Raw genomic sequence first — 14141 nt, 5'->3', positions numbered from 1 at the left:
TGCCCAGTTTTTTCCCACAACTTTAGGGAGCTAAGCTCAATTTTGGCTGAACAACCCAAGATTAATCTAGTACAGATGGGCATATACAAAAGAGGGAAAAAAAGAAGGAAAACATAGCCTTTTTGCCTTTTTTGCCCCCTCTTAAACACAGCGAACTGATTATACGTTTCAAATTCAGCAGACAAAAGGGTATTTAAAGTATGACCTCGTGTTGTTTGTGGGGTTTTTTTTAATGCCAAAGTTGATTACTTATTAATTACTGTTCCCCCCAAATACCCACAAAACAAAGGAGGTACCTTCGTTGAATAAACAAATTGATCGATAAATTTCCCATCTCCTGTGGCATTCTGAAGAGCAAACACTTGTTCAATTTTCACAACTGGAGACATGTTACACTTCTGCAAATCCAGGCTCCCTTTGTGCATTGTAATGGAAGCTGGTAAAGATTTCCTCGCTGCAGCCGTTTTCCAGGCTATTTTAACAGGAGGTGGTTCTTCCTCTTCCACACTTGTGTGCCGCCTCTGGCTCTGTCTCCGAATTTCAGTACTTGATGGTGAGGAGGCCACCTCACCTGCATCGGTCTGTTCTGGCTGAGTATTCGGCACTGACCTTGGTCTTCGTGTTTTCTTAACTTCGGCTTTGGAGGCAACATTCTTTTTTGCTTGGGATAAAGCCTCCTCGGGCTGTTTATCAATATAGATAAAAGTATACTGTTCTATTCTTTCCTCTCGGGTCATTTTCAATGCTTTCTCTGCATGGGCAATGCCAATATCCCACTGAGCACGTTCTCTCTGAGGTCGGGGTTTCCGAATCTTTAAAAAAAGACACAGGCATTATCGGATACGCTTTAATCTAATGGGTACATTTAAACCAATATATATTTCCCATGTGATTCTGTCATCTCTCCAGGTAATGTAAATATCTTCAGGTTCTTCAGTAAAACAAATGAAATGTTCTAACTCCTTAACTTTGGTAAGTCAGTATCAGCATCAGATGATATGCAGGTCTACTCTCTTTTATGTATCTTTTGTTGACCACTCTGCTGGATAAGTCCCTCAAAGAGGGAGCCATCCTCCTCACATTATGTTCATAAAAAGCTAGTAATAAAGAGAGCAAAGGGAAGAAAGATTACAGAACGATTACTTTCAGAGGCCAATAAAGCACTAACATTAAAAATGACACCCTAGGGGGGCGCCTGGGTGGCTCAGTCGGTTAAGCGGCTGACTTCAGCTCAGGTCATGATCTCGCGGTCCGTGAGTTTGAGCCCCGCATCAGGCTCCGTGCTGACCGCTCAGAGCCTGGAGCCTGTTTCACATTCTGTGTTTCCCTCTCTCTGACCCTCCCCCGTTCATGCTCTTGTCTCTCTCTGCCTCAAAAATAAATAAACGTTAAAAAAAAATAAAAAATAAAAAATAAAAATGACACCCTAGGGTGCCTGGGTAGCTCAGTCGTTAAGCATGACTTCAGCTCAGGTCATGATCTCACAGTTTGTGAGTTCAAGTCCTGGTTTGGGTGAACAACAGTCCTGCTTCAGGTGAGCCCTGTTTTTCTTTCTCTCTCCCTCTTTTTCTCTGCCCCTAACTTACTTCCACCCTCTCTCTCTCAAAAAAAAAAAAAAAAAAAAATAGACACCCTAGGGGTACTGGGGTGGCTCAGTCGGTTGAGCGTCCGACTTCAGCTCAGGTCATGATCTCACAGTTTGTGAGTTTGGGCCCCACATTGGGTTCACTGCTGTCAGCTGGGATCCTGCCTCTCTCTGCCCCTCCCCTGCTCATGCTCCCTCTGTCTCTCTCTCTCAAAAATGAATAAACATTAAAAAAAAAAAATGACACCCTAAAGCTCAAGGGTGCTACAGAGATCACAACAAAGCTAAATGGCAGAGTCAGCATTTGATGCTGGGCTGGCAGTTTGTACCATAATGCAAACAGGAGCAGAATGAAGAAAAAGACAGAACCTGGAGAAACAAATGAGCGTTGACATGACATAGGAAAGAAGCAATGTATGAGAGAAAAAATAACCCTGAATCGGTTTCCATAGGTCTCTATCATTGTTGATCAGAAGACTTTGAGGTGGCAAAACACATAAGAAAACTTTGAATAAAAGTATGTGAGATGACCAAAGCAACTATGAATTCTCCAGGGGGTTAGACTGGAGGGAGTCCAAAATTAGCTAAGGAAACTATGAGAGGGGATGGTATATGTGGAACACTGATGTATAAATCTGTAAAATGTTAAGTCTGAAAATATTAAAATCCTCTGTGATAAAACTTAGCTTTTAAAGTGTAAAAATATGAACAATTTTGGAATCACAAGAGACCCATCCTAAAATTAGTTGAGTTTAAAAATGTCAACCAGATAGATTATCAAGAGCTGATGTCCTAATTCTAAAACATCCACCACCACAAACATATTTCTTGGTTCCATCAAGTGTGATCTTGGCTGAATCCATTGTTTAAGTTTTCTATGTCTCAATTTCTTCATTTGTAGAAATAGGAATAATAGTATCTACCTCACTTAGGTTGTTATGAAGAGTAAGTGAATTAATATACATAAAATGCTTAAAATAGTGCCTGTCTCACAGGAGGTGCTCACTAAATATTTCAGAAGCTTTACTTTCACAAAACAATTTACTAAATAAGACTAAAGAGAATTATGGAAAGATGTTGAAATAGGAATAATAGTACTCTAATGTTGTTTATATGAAATATAAAACTTACCAACATAAAAATAAGTTATTAAAACTGAACTTAGGTTAAAATAACAAATCATTCTAACAACTGTCTGAATTTAAGTATGAAAAATTCTACTAAATTATTAAGTTCCCTAACAACCATATTTGATTGGTAATGTTAATACGTTGTCAGTTACCTTTTGTTTCTCAGAGTGATTGCTGGCTTGTTTGGTTGCTTCAGCCAATAATTCTTCATACTGTTTATGACCCTTATACTCTCGTACTCGCTTTTCATGAACCCAGGCCCTCTCTGGCTGGTTGCTAAAAAATTGGACGTGATATTCCCGGGCACCTATAAGAAAAAATTCTTACTAAGCATTTCAGACCATAAGCATCCACATATACTCTGCCAAAAATGTGAACCTAAGCCAGGTTCCCGAGCATTACTCCTATTAAAACTTGTACACTTTGCATTGTCCAAAGATATAATCCAACACCAGCCAATTACACAACTAATAGTTACTGTAAAAAATCACTCCCAAATGGTTAAAATTAGTACAGCAAGTTTTAAGAGAAAGGAAATCAGAAATTCTGCTAATTATCAGATTTTTTATCTTGGTTACACAACTTACTTTTCCTTGTCTTAAACCTTTTTACAAACAAATCTGTGTCTAAATAAATATTTTCTTCCTTCCAAAAATGTATAACATATTTTCTTGGACTTTAAAAGTGCCTGTCAGGGGCGCCTGGGTGGCAGTTGGTTAAACGTCTGACTCTTGATTTCGGTTCAGGTTATGATCTCACGGTTGGTGAGTTTGAGCCCTGCATCTGGCTCCATGCAGAGAACACAGAGCCTTTTTGGGATTCTCTCTCCGCCCCTCTCCCATTCTCTCTCTCTCTCTCAAAAATGAATGAATGAATGAATGAATGCTGGTCAAATTGCTTTTCTGGACATATAAAAGTGCGCTATACAAACAGGGGAGGGGAAGAGGCCACAGACTCACGGATCCTGTAAGGTCAAAACTATCTTTATAATAATACCAAGATGTTATTATTGTTTCACTTTGTTGACATTTGCACTTAATACTACAGGAACAATTGCAGATAAGACTGCTGGCATGTTAGCAAAAATAAAACCAGAGAGTGACACCAAACTATACTAGTATCACATTCTTCACAACCACACACTGGCAGTTAAAAAAAAAAAAAAAGCCAGTTTTATTTAATGTCCTTCGTGATGCAGTAAAAATGATTAATTTTACTAAATCTCAACCCTTGGATACATGTCTTTAATATTCTGTGTGATAAAACGGGAAGAATGCATAAAGTACATACTGAAGTGTGACAGTTATCTTGAGGAAAAGTACCTGTACGGTTGTTTGAATTGCAAGGTCACTGGCCACTTTTTCACAAAACACCATATTTCAAAGAATGACTGGCAGAAAACCTATGATTATTTGAAATTGAGCATCTGGCAGATATTTCCTCAAAAGCAAGTTTGCTCTTTCAAGGAAATCAACTGACACTACTTGTGCCAATAATAAAATTTGATCTTTCAAGCAAAAATTAGAATTTTGCAAAACCAGTATTTATCCCTGTGAGTCTTCCAAATTCCCAATAATCAAAGAATTTTCTGATGAAATAACTGGTCATGTAAACTAATATGATTTAAAAATACATCTATAGAGGAATGTGTCAACATTTGGAAGATATGTCTCACTTGGTAAAACTAATATTTTTTAAGTGGCCAATATATGATATTACAGAATCATGTAAAGTAAAAGATTCATTCAAAGTGCAAGACAGAACCAACGGATTCTAATGTAACAAAGTGCAAAAAGTTTATTGATACGATTTTAGGCTCTCTATTCCAACTTACCCACCACTTGTTGAGTATGGGTATAGTATCAGATATATATATATCAAATATATCCACAATTATCTAAAAAGGCTATTAAAATACACTATCCCTTTCCGACTACGTACCTGAGGCCAGATCATCTGCATATATTTCAACCAAAACAACAAATCATAACAGACTGAATGTATAGGCAGATATGAGTATCTAGTATCTTCACTTAAGTCAGACATTAAAGAGATTTGTAACAATGTAAAATGATACTCTTCTTCCTCATTAATATTTTTGAGAAAATAGTTATTTTTCATAAAAACATAATGATAACATATAATGGATTATTATTATCATTTTAGAGAGAGAGAGAGAGAGCACGCATGTGAAAGTGGGGAAGAGGGGGACAGGAAGAGGGGGAGAAGGTGGGAGAGGGGGAGGGGGAGGGGGAGGGGGAGGGAGAGGAAGAGGGAGAGGGGGAGAGAGGGGGGAGGGGGAGGGAGAGGGGGAGGGGGAGGGGGAGAGGGAGAGGGAGAGAGAGGGAGAGAGAGAGAGAGAGAGAGAGAGAGAGAGAGAATGAATGAATCTTAAGCAGCTTCCGTGCTCAGCCTGGAGTACAGCATGGGGCTCAATTCTACCACCCTGGGATCATGACCTAAGTGGAAATCAAGATTCAGACACTCAATCGACGAGCCACCCAGGCACCCTGAAAATGTTCTAAAATTAGATGTAGAGGGGTGCCTGGGTGGCTCAGTTGGTAAGTGTCTGACTCCTGATTTCAACTCAGGTCATGATCTCATGGTTGGTTAGTTCCAGTCCTGCATTGGGCTCCATGTTGTCAGCGTGGATTCTCTCCCTCTCTCTCTAAGTGCATGCACACACTCTCTCTCTCAAAATAAATAAATAAACATAAAAAAAATACTTTATAAAAAATAAATAAAATTAGATGTAATGCTGGCTGCACAACTCTGTAAATGTACTAAAAAATCACTGAATTGCACGGAATTGGCATGTAATGCATATATCAAAAAGCGGTTATTTTAAAAACTACTGCAGAAAAAGAACATTAAAAATATCAGAATACACTTTTAATTAATTTAAATTTTTAAAAATTTCTAAGTTCTCAGAATTCCAGTTTTCTCAATAATGCAAACAAAATCAGTTCTTCCAGCAGTAAAGTAGAAGATTGTCTAGGGGATACCAGACCAAATTAGATTAATTCATAAAACTAAACTTAAACACTTCCTTTGAAACACAGATGCAGCATAAATTGTGCTTTCACTTATATCCCATAAAAAAAGCTGAAATTAGCAGGTTTTCATAAAGTAACTACAGGTGAAACTATATAATCTCAGAAGCATGCTCTAAGGGGAAAGAATTAAAGAGCTGGATAATTATCACATGATAATAATATCTCAGAGAGCTCTAGAAGCCCAGATAGGTACATGGATTATGTTATTTAAAAAGGTTTGGCCCTAAAAGACACAAGAAAAGATGCTCATCGTCATTTATCATCAAGGAAATGCAAATCAAAAACTACAATGAACTATCATCTTACACCTGTCAGAATGGCTAAAATTAACAACACAAGAAACAACAGGTGCTGGCAAGGATGCGGAGAAAGGGGAACCCTCTTACACTGTTGGTGGGATTGCAAACTGGTGCAGCCACTCTGGAAAAAAATATGGAGATTCCTCAAAAACATGGAGATTCCTTAAAAACAGAACTACCTTATGATCCAGCAATTGCACTACTGGGTATTTACCCAAAGAATACAAAAATACTAATTCAAAGGGATCCATGCACCCTTATATTTATAGTAGCATTATTTACAATAGCTAAGATATGGAAGCAGCCCAAGTATCCATCAATTGATGAATGGATAAAGAAGAAGTGGTATATATATATACACACAATGGAATAATACTCAGCCATCAAAAAGAATGAAACCTTGCCATTTGCAATGACATGGATGGAGCTAGAGGGTAATATGCTAAGCAAAATAAGTCAGAGAAAGACAAATACCATGTGATTTCACTCATACATGGAATTTAAGAAACAAAACAAGCAAAGGGAAAAAAATAAGAGAGAGACAAATCAAGAAACAGACTCTTAATTATAGAGAACTGATTTGTTATCAGAGGGGAGGTGGGGGGCGGATGGGTTAAATAGGTGATGGAGATTAAGGAGTGCACTTGTGATGAGCTTTGGGTGATGTATGGAAATGGTGAATTACTATATTGTACACCTGAAACTAACATAACACTGTATGTTAACTGGAATTAAAATAAAACTTTTAAAAAAAGAAGGCAACTTGGTCCTTTTGGGAAATCCTTGTCCCTTTCTTCTCCCATTCATAAAATCATAGATTATTAAACCTTCAAGGTATTTCAGAGATTACTAGTCCAACACTCTGAGTAATAAGTAATAAATGAAAGAACTAGGACTGACTGCCTTCCTCCAACCTTGGTAAATTATGACTAGGTGAATTCAATTAACTTTCCTTTCAATACACAGTATGTTTAAGAGTGGAGGTTCTGGATATGTCTCTCTGAAACTCTATTTACTTATTCAAAACATAAGGATAATAATAGTACCTACTTCATAGTGTTGCTGCTATGTGGACTGCATAAAATACATAAGAGAAATGCTTAACATAGTGCCCTCCACAAAAGTAGACATTCCACAATGCTGGTTTTTTTTGTTTTTGTTTTTTTACGTCTGCTCCATTGATGCTTCCAGTTACCCAACCTTTAATTAGCAGGTTATAATGACAGATAATTGCCTCCTGTACCAGGGCAGATTACTGGCTATGTAGCACAAAAGTTATAGATATGGCTGATCTTGTCACAAATCTAACTTGCAAGACTTATGTAGACATTTTTTCTTTTCATAACAATGAACAGGAAGCAAGAAAGAAATTTTAAAGAGAAAAATAGGTGCAGAGTTGTCACAAACAATAAGGAACTCAACATGTAACAAGAGTGAGTTCACAAAACAAATATCCAGAAATAAATTCCAAGCTCAAACCTTCCTCTGGCTAACTAAGCAAGTCCATTCCAAATTCTAGAATCCCAATAATCTAGTCAACATGTTTTGGTCAAACCCATGAAAAGAAATGGAGAAAAGTTAGAAAACATCTTTTTCTTAACATTAATATTCCTAAGGTAGGATTCTATGCTAAATAGCTAGATTCAAGCTGTACATCTATGTTGTACTGAATTTATAAGGATGTCTCAGTAAATTTACAGATTAAAAAATGGATTGAAGGAGGCAAAAAAAGCATTGTGAAAATTTCATCAGCATTGAAAACACCGTGTGGGTAAAAAATTACTATCCATAGTAGTCAATGATGAAATAAAATGTACAGTGAGAAAGCATGGCCCAAATGCCCACTAAGCTCATATAAGACATATTTTTTTCCCCCCATATAGACATCTTATTACTTACCCATCTGCTTTCTTTTGGAATTCATATGAGAGGTCAGTCAGATAAAGGTTTTTTAAAGAAGCAGCACGAAGAAATTATAAAATGCAGAGTGGTAAAAGGGAAAACCAGGACTGTCTCAGGTATAGAGGCTTTCTGCCCATTAAGATGACCAGAATTCTATCACTAGTAATTAAAAACTGATATTTTGGGGGCACCTGGGTGGCTCAGTTGGTTAAGCATTCGATTTCAGCTCAGGTCATGATCTCACAGTCGGTGAGTTCAAGCCCGTGTGGGGCTCTGTGCTGATAGCTCGGGCCTGGAGCCTGGAGCCTGCTTCAGATTCTGTGTCTCCCTCACTCTCTTCTTCCCCACTTGTGCTCTGTCTCTGTCTGTCTCTGTCTCTCTCTCTCAAAAATAAACATAAAAAAGCCCTGATATTTTGGTGTCAGATTGTATATTATGTGCACACTCTTATATACAATATTTAAGATTCAATCCCCCCCCCGACCTTTTATTTAATATCTATTTATGCCTTTAGTTACCTCTTGTGTTAATTTTGGTATGAACCTCGAGCTGGGGATCACTTGAAACCATGCAAGGCCACCAAGGATAGGTTCCCACCTTAGACCAAACAAGATCGCCAACCTGGAACTTAACACCAGCTGACACTTCTGTTGTTGGAACAGAAGATAATATTGGCTGAACCTACAGGAAAAGGTCATAAAACTCCATTAGCAGACAAAGTTAAAAAAAAGACATTATGTACAAGTACATTAAACATGTTAACCTAGTAAAATTTATCTTCAATTATATTTTCCCTGATACCTATCCATAACTAGCAAAAAGGAAGAGAAGGAAAACAATAAGCTTCACTCCAAATATTGAAAATAGGGCTGATATTCTTGATGTCTTATCTATAAGAGACCTTGAGAATTCACATAATCCATTGAAAAGGTGTCATAAAAATATTTTTGTAACTTTGTATGGTGACAGATGGTAATTACACATATTGAGGTGATAATTTTGCAATGTATACACATATCAAATCAATATGTTGTACACCTGAAACTAACACAGTGCTACATGTTGATTATACTTTGATAAGAAAAAGTGGTCATAGTTTTGAAAAGGAGAATAATTCACTGAAAGTATCTACCTCTTAAACCAGCTCCAAGATTTATTTCAGTATAATTTCGGAAATCCAGAAGTATGGAACTATAATAATATGTGTAAACATGTGTTATATTTTAGTCACCCTGCTTTCACCTTCTCACACCATACTTGATTAGACAGTATTCAATATAACAACTCACCGGGGGTTCCTCTTTTAGTACTGGATCGTCTCTTGGTTTTTCTGACACAGTGTCAATCCTCTCATTTGGTCTCTAGGTGAAAAGGTATAGATTAAAAAAAATAAAATGGCAGCCAACCAAAGAATAGTGACATACACAAAAAAGAATCAAAACTAAATCACAAAGAGAATAAAGGACATTTATTAACTGGATAATGTAGGTAGTAAGAATACAACGTATGCAGTGCACGATGTCTTAACATTCATGGTCTATTCCACGCCATAGCTGTATCTCTCATTTCTTATTTCATCACTTCTAAAACTTAATTTATTTATTTTATTTATGTATTTATTTATTTAGACCTAACAGGGTGCAGAAAAATGAGTACTCTGAGATTGCTAGTAAGATATAACTTGGAATTTTCCTGGAGAGCAATCTGGCATGAATGAAAAGCCTTAAATTTTAAGACTCTGTTCCAGAAGTTCCACTTCTAAATACATATGTATGTTGAAAAAGCGTGGAGAGGTATAAATATATACACACACACAGATATGCACACCAGTCCTATTTATAAAAGCAAATTAGAAAACAATCTAAATGTCTAGTAACATAAATTAGTTAAATACATTATAACAAGATAGCGAAGAAATACAAATGAATTTTAAAATGACATGGAAGGGGTGCGTGGATGGCTCAGTTAGTGAAGCATGTGATTCTTGATCTTGGGGTTGTGAGTTTGAGCCCTATGTTGGGTGTAGAGATTACTTAAAAATAAGATCTTTAAAAAAAAATTATATATATATATATATATATATATATATATATATATATATATATATGGACATGGGAAAATAATATAACATTTTTTGAAAAGAGCAAATTGCAAACCAATCTGTATAGTATGATTCCAATCTTGGAAAAATAATTTTTTTTAAGTACACAGAAAGAAAAACTAGAATACCACCAGGTGATGGAAAAAGTGGTTTTTTTTGGTGTGTTTTTCTGTATTTGTCAAATTGTTTATGATAAACATTATTTTTCTAATCATAAAATCCACAAATAGGTTATTTAAAAATTATTTTTCTGGAACCCTTAGGGAAGGCAATTTGGAAATATCTATCAAACTTCAAAATATGTCCCTCTTCGATCGAGCAATTATATTTTAGGGAACTATTTACAGAAAACAAAATGAGAAAATCTAAGCAGAGGATAGTAAGTATAGCACTATTCCATGTCAGTAATCTACATATCTATCAACATCTTCCAACTTTTTATTTTAAAATAATCTGTATATGCCTTGAAAAATATTTGATACATTTTATATCAAATTGATAAGAGTAGTTATCTTTGGGGAATGAGATTAGGGAAATGGTGAAGGAAGATCTATCTATATATATATTTTAAGTTTATTTATTTATTTTAATAGAGACGGAGACAGTGTGAATGGAGGAGGAGCACAGAGATGGGGAGACAGAGAATCCCAAGCAGGCTCTGCACTGTCAGCACCGAGCCTGAGGCTCGAACTCTCAGAATGATGAGATCATGACCTGAGCTGAAACCAAGAGTCGGACATGTAACCCACTGAGCCACCCAGGTGCTCCAGGAAGATCTATATTTTTGTGTTATTGGTACTTTCTGTATAAAGCATATTACTTTTATAATTAAAAAGATATTTAAGAGGCGCCTGGGTGGCTCAGTCGGTTAAGCGTCCGACTTCGGCTCAGGTCATGATCTCACGGTCTGTGGGTTCGAGCCCCGCGTCGGGCTCTGTGCTGACAGCTCAGAGCCTGGAGCCTGCTTGGGATTCTGTGTCTCCCTCTCTCTCTGCCCCTCCCCTGTTCATGCTCTCTCTCTCTCTGTCTCAAAAATAAATAAATATTTTTAAAAAAATAAAAAAAAAAGATATTTAAAAAACTTCTCACTTGTCAAAGAACAGAATTTAATTTAGATGGCATAAAGAAAGATATATGTATCAAATTAGGTCTTAGTTCCAATTTAAAAATATGAGTAATTCTAGAAGCTACTTAAAATTGTCAATTCAATTAATTCAGGACACTGTTGTAATACCAGTAAAAATAAAGTTTTATTAAATAAAAAATTGTAGAAAGATTTTTAACTACAAGGAAATGATAAGCCAGACTAATACCCTAAACTCCAAGTATCAGTCATTTACTCAACACTGCCTATGAATTTCCAGGCACTGTTCTAGAAGGTGGGTATGCAATGATGAAACTAATAGATTTGATCCATCACCTCAAAGAGCTTACAGTTGGGTAGGACAGACAGACACTAAACAAATAAAAATATACACTTATACAATGTAAATGTATGAAGAGAAATAAAGGGGGGGTGCATCTTTAAATATGAGGGTCAAGAAAGGCCTTTCTGAAAAAGTAAATTGTAATCTGAGAATCAAAGGATGAATAGTCTAGTAAAAAGTGGGAAGAACATTCCAGAATGAAGTCATGGCATGTGTGCAGTTCCTGGGATTTAAAAAGGTAGAAATTTCAGGGGGCCTGGGTGCTCAGTCAGTTAAGCGTCCAACTTCGGCTTAGGTCAGGATCTCATTGTTCGTGAATTCGAGCCCTACATCACGCTCTATGCTGACAGCTCAGAGCCTGGAGACTGCTTCAGATTCTGTGTCTTCCTCTCTCTCTGTACTTCCCCCACTCATGCTCTGTTTCTCTGTGTGTGTGTCTCTCTCTCTCTTTCTCTCTCAAAAGTAAACATTAAAAAAATTTAAGAGGGGTGCCTGGGTGGCTCAGTCGGTTGAACGTCCGACTTCGGCTTAGGTCATGATCTTGTGGTTCATGAGTTCAAGCCCCACGTCCGGCTCTGTGCTGACAGCTCAGAGCCTGGAGCCTGCTTCAGATTCTGTGTGTGTCTCTCTCTGCTCCTCCCCCTGCTTGCACTCAGTCTCTCTCTCTCTCTCAAAAATAAATAAAAACATTAAAAAAAATTTTTTTTGATTAAGAAAAAAAAGATAGAAATTTCATGGTAGGAAATTGTAATGGTAGGAAGGCCATTACAACTGACTTAATTGCCCAAAGGAGAGAGAGGTTACATGATGAGAGAGGGGAGACAGGGTACATTATGAGGGCCTCATAAGTACATTCAAATGTTTTATCTTAAGTGCAGTAAAAAGCTGCACTTTTGAAGAGGATTAGGAAGAGAAGTAACACACACCACTTTATGCATTAAAGATCATGTTAACTATTATGCGGAAAATAGAAGCAAGAGGAGAAGCAGAATGTTTAATTAGGTTACTGAAAACAGCCCAGGTGAAAAAAGGTAGTGGCAACTTGTCGATGGGCACAAAATTCGCTGTCAGATGTGTCTGTGGTGGTACCACATAATCCAATAGGACACACTCATTGAGCAAGGAAAGAAAAATCTGTGTTCAAGTGGAAACTGTCTTCCTGATCACTGGTATAATAATAAAGCAGTTTGGAAATACTGTCCACATTTGCATAGTCCCTTTCAGTAGCTTCACTTCAATCTACAGATACAGCTTAAGCCTTCACCTTAACTTCTCATTCTTCAGCTACTGCAGGAAGACAAGACCGCTTGAGGAAGCACATATGCCGCTAAGAAAGCGAGTTGTCCTCCTCCGCACACTCACTCTTCATGATGTCTGGGTGTAAGGGATCTCTGTGACTCCTTTTGAGGGCAGACAGATAAGAAGTGACTCATCTTTGCCACACAACAAAATCCTACTATTATTGTAAGAACTGGTCTGAAGCCCATTAACATTCTTCCCTTTCTGGATTAAAGACAGGATTTCCTTCAAAACTGTTTATTATTCAAATGCCTTATCTTTTTTAAAAAAAATTTTTTTTACATTTATTTTTTTTTTTGAGAGACAGAGTGAGACAAAGTGACAGTGGGGGAGAGAGACCCAGGATCAGAAGCAGGCTCCAGGCTCTGAGCTGTCAGCACAGAGCCCGACATGGGGCTTGAACCCACAGACCGTGAGATCATGACCTGAGCCGAAGTCGGACGCTCAACTGACTGGGCCACACAGGCGCCCCTCAAATGCCTTATCTTTTTTTGATTGTTTTGGTTTGTTCCAGAATGCTCGCTTTTCAACTTCAGGCTAGCTTGAAACACTGTTAAAATCACTTTCACAGAACTAAAATTGTTTATACAGCCATTTTAAAAGGAAAACAATGGCAAGGGAGAGAAGCAAGCTTAAGATTTATTCTAAGCTTTCAAGACTATATAAAAGAAAGAAAAATAAGAAAGCCAAATAAGGATGCTGAAATGATAAAAAGGAAATATACATTGCAAGATATGCTAATACATGGGCAAAATAGAAATATCTAGTAGGCATTTAGAGATCTACGATTTGAGCTAAAAAAAAAAGGGTAAGAAGATAAACAGATAGCATAGTATCACAAACACCAATTAAGGGAAGTTTTTAAGACAAAATGGTCACTGGAAGTCAAATGCTTAGGAGTCAAGAAAAATGAGTCAGAAAATGCCAACAGATAAAATACTTCTGGGTATAATATCCATTTTCCATTAGTTGTTCAAAGGATAGATAAGCTTAAAAGAGATTTAAATCAAGTAAGGACAAGAAATACCTTTTGGTACTAACAGTGTTGCGTTAGGAAGAGAGACTCTGAGAAAAAGATGACAGTGAGTTAGCTCTCCTTAGTTATAAATTTTTGATTTTATGGGTATATACCTCTTTTTTACATTTTTAGTTGATTCCATATGGAAAGACCTATATTCCAGGAAAAAATAACAAGAAGTTTCTTAAACAGGAAAAAAAATGTTAAGAAAACAGCTAAAATAAAATTACATTATCCAAAATACTCCTTTTTAAAGAATTTGGTCTAGTACTTTTATTAAAACCCAAGAGATTTATTAAAATGAATAATATGCATCAAATCTAG

General features: G+C 36.8%; 1 protein-coding gene across 3 annotated transcripts in view; it reads right to left on the bottom strand.

Annotated features, from left to right (window-relative positions):
• NSD3 (nuclear receptor binding SET domain protein 3) overlaps positions 1 to 14141 on the bottom strand; it is a 110574-nt gene that overhangs the window by 47216 nt on the left and 49217 nt on the right. For all 3 annotated transcript variants that reach the window (XM_042983432.1, XM_015544220.2, XM_007097074.3), the window contains exons 3-6: positions 9262 to 9333; positions 8491 to 8653; positions 2868 to 3022; positions 297 to 812 (exon numbers count right to left, since the gene is read on the bottom strand). In XM_042983432.1, the coding sequence (XP_042839366.1) occupies positions 297 to 812; positions 2868 to 3022; positions 8491 to 8653; positions 9262 to 9333 (906 nt within the window). The remainder of the gene's footprint in view (positions 1 to 296; positions 813 to 2867; positions 3023 to 8490; positions 8654 to 9261; positions 9334 to 14141) is intronic.

Source organism: Panthera tigris, chromosome B1 (genome assembly GCF_018350195.1).
Source record: "Panthera tigris isolate Pti1 chromosome B1, P.tigris_Pti1_mat1.1, whole genome shotgun sequence".
In the NCBI taxonomy this organism is placed as follows: Eukaryota; Metazoa; Chordata; class Mammalia; order Carnivora; family Felidae; genus Panthera; species Panthera tigris.
This window is presented reverse-complemented; position numbering and strand designations above follow the sequence as displayed.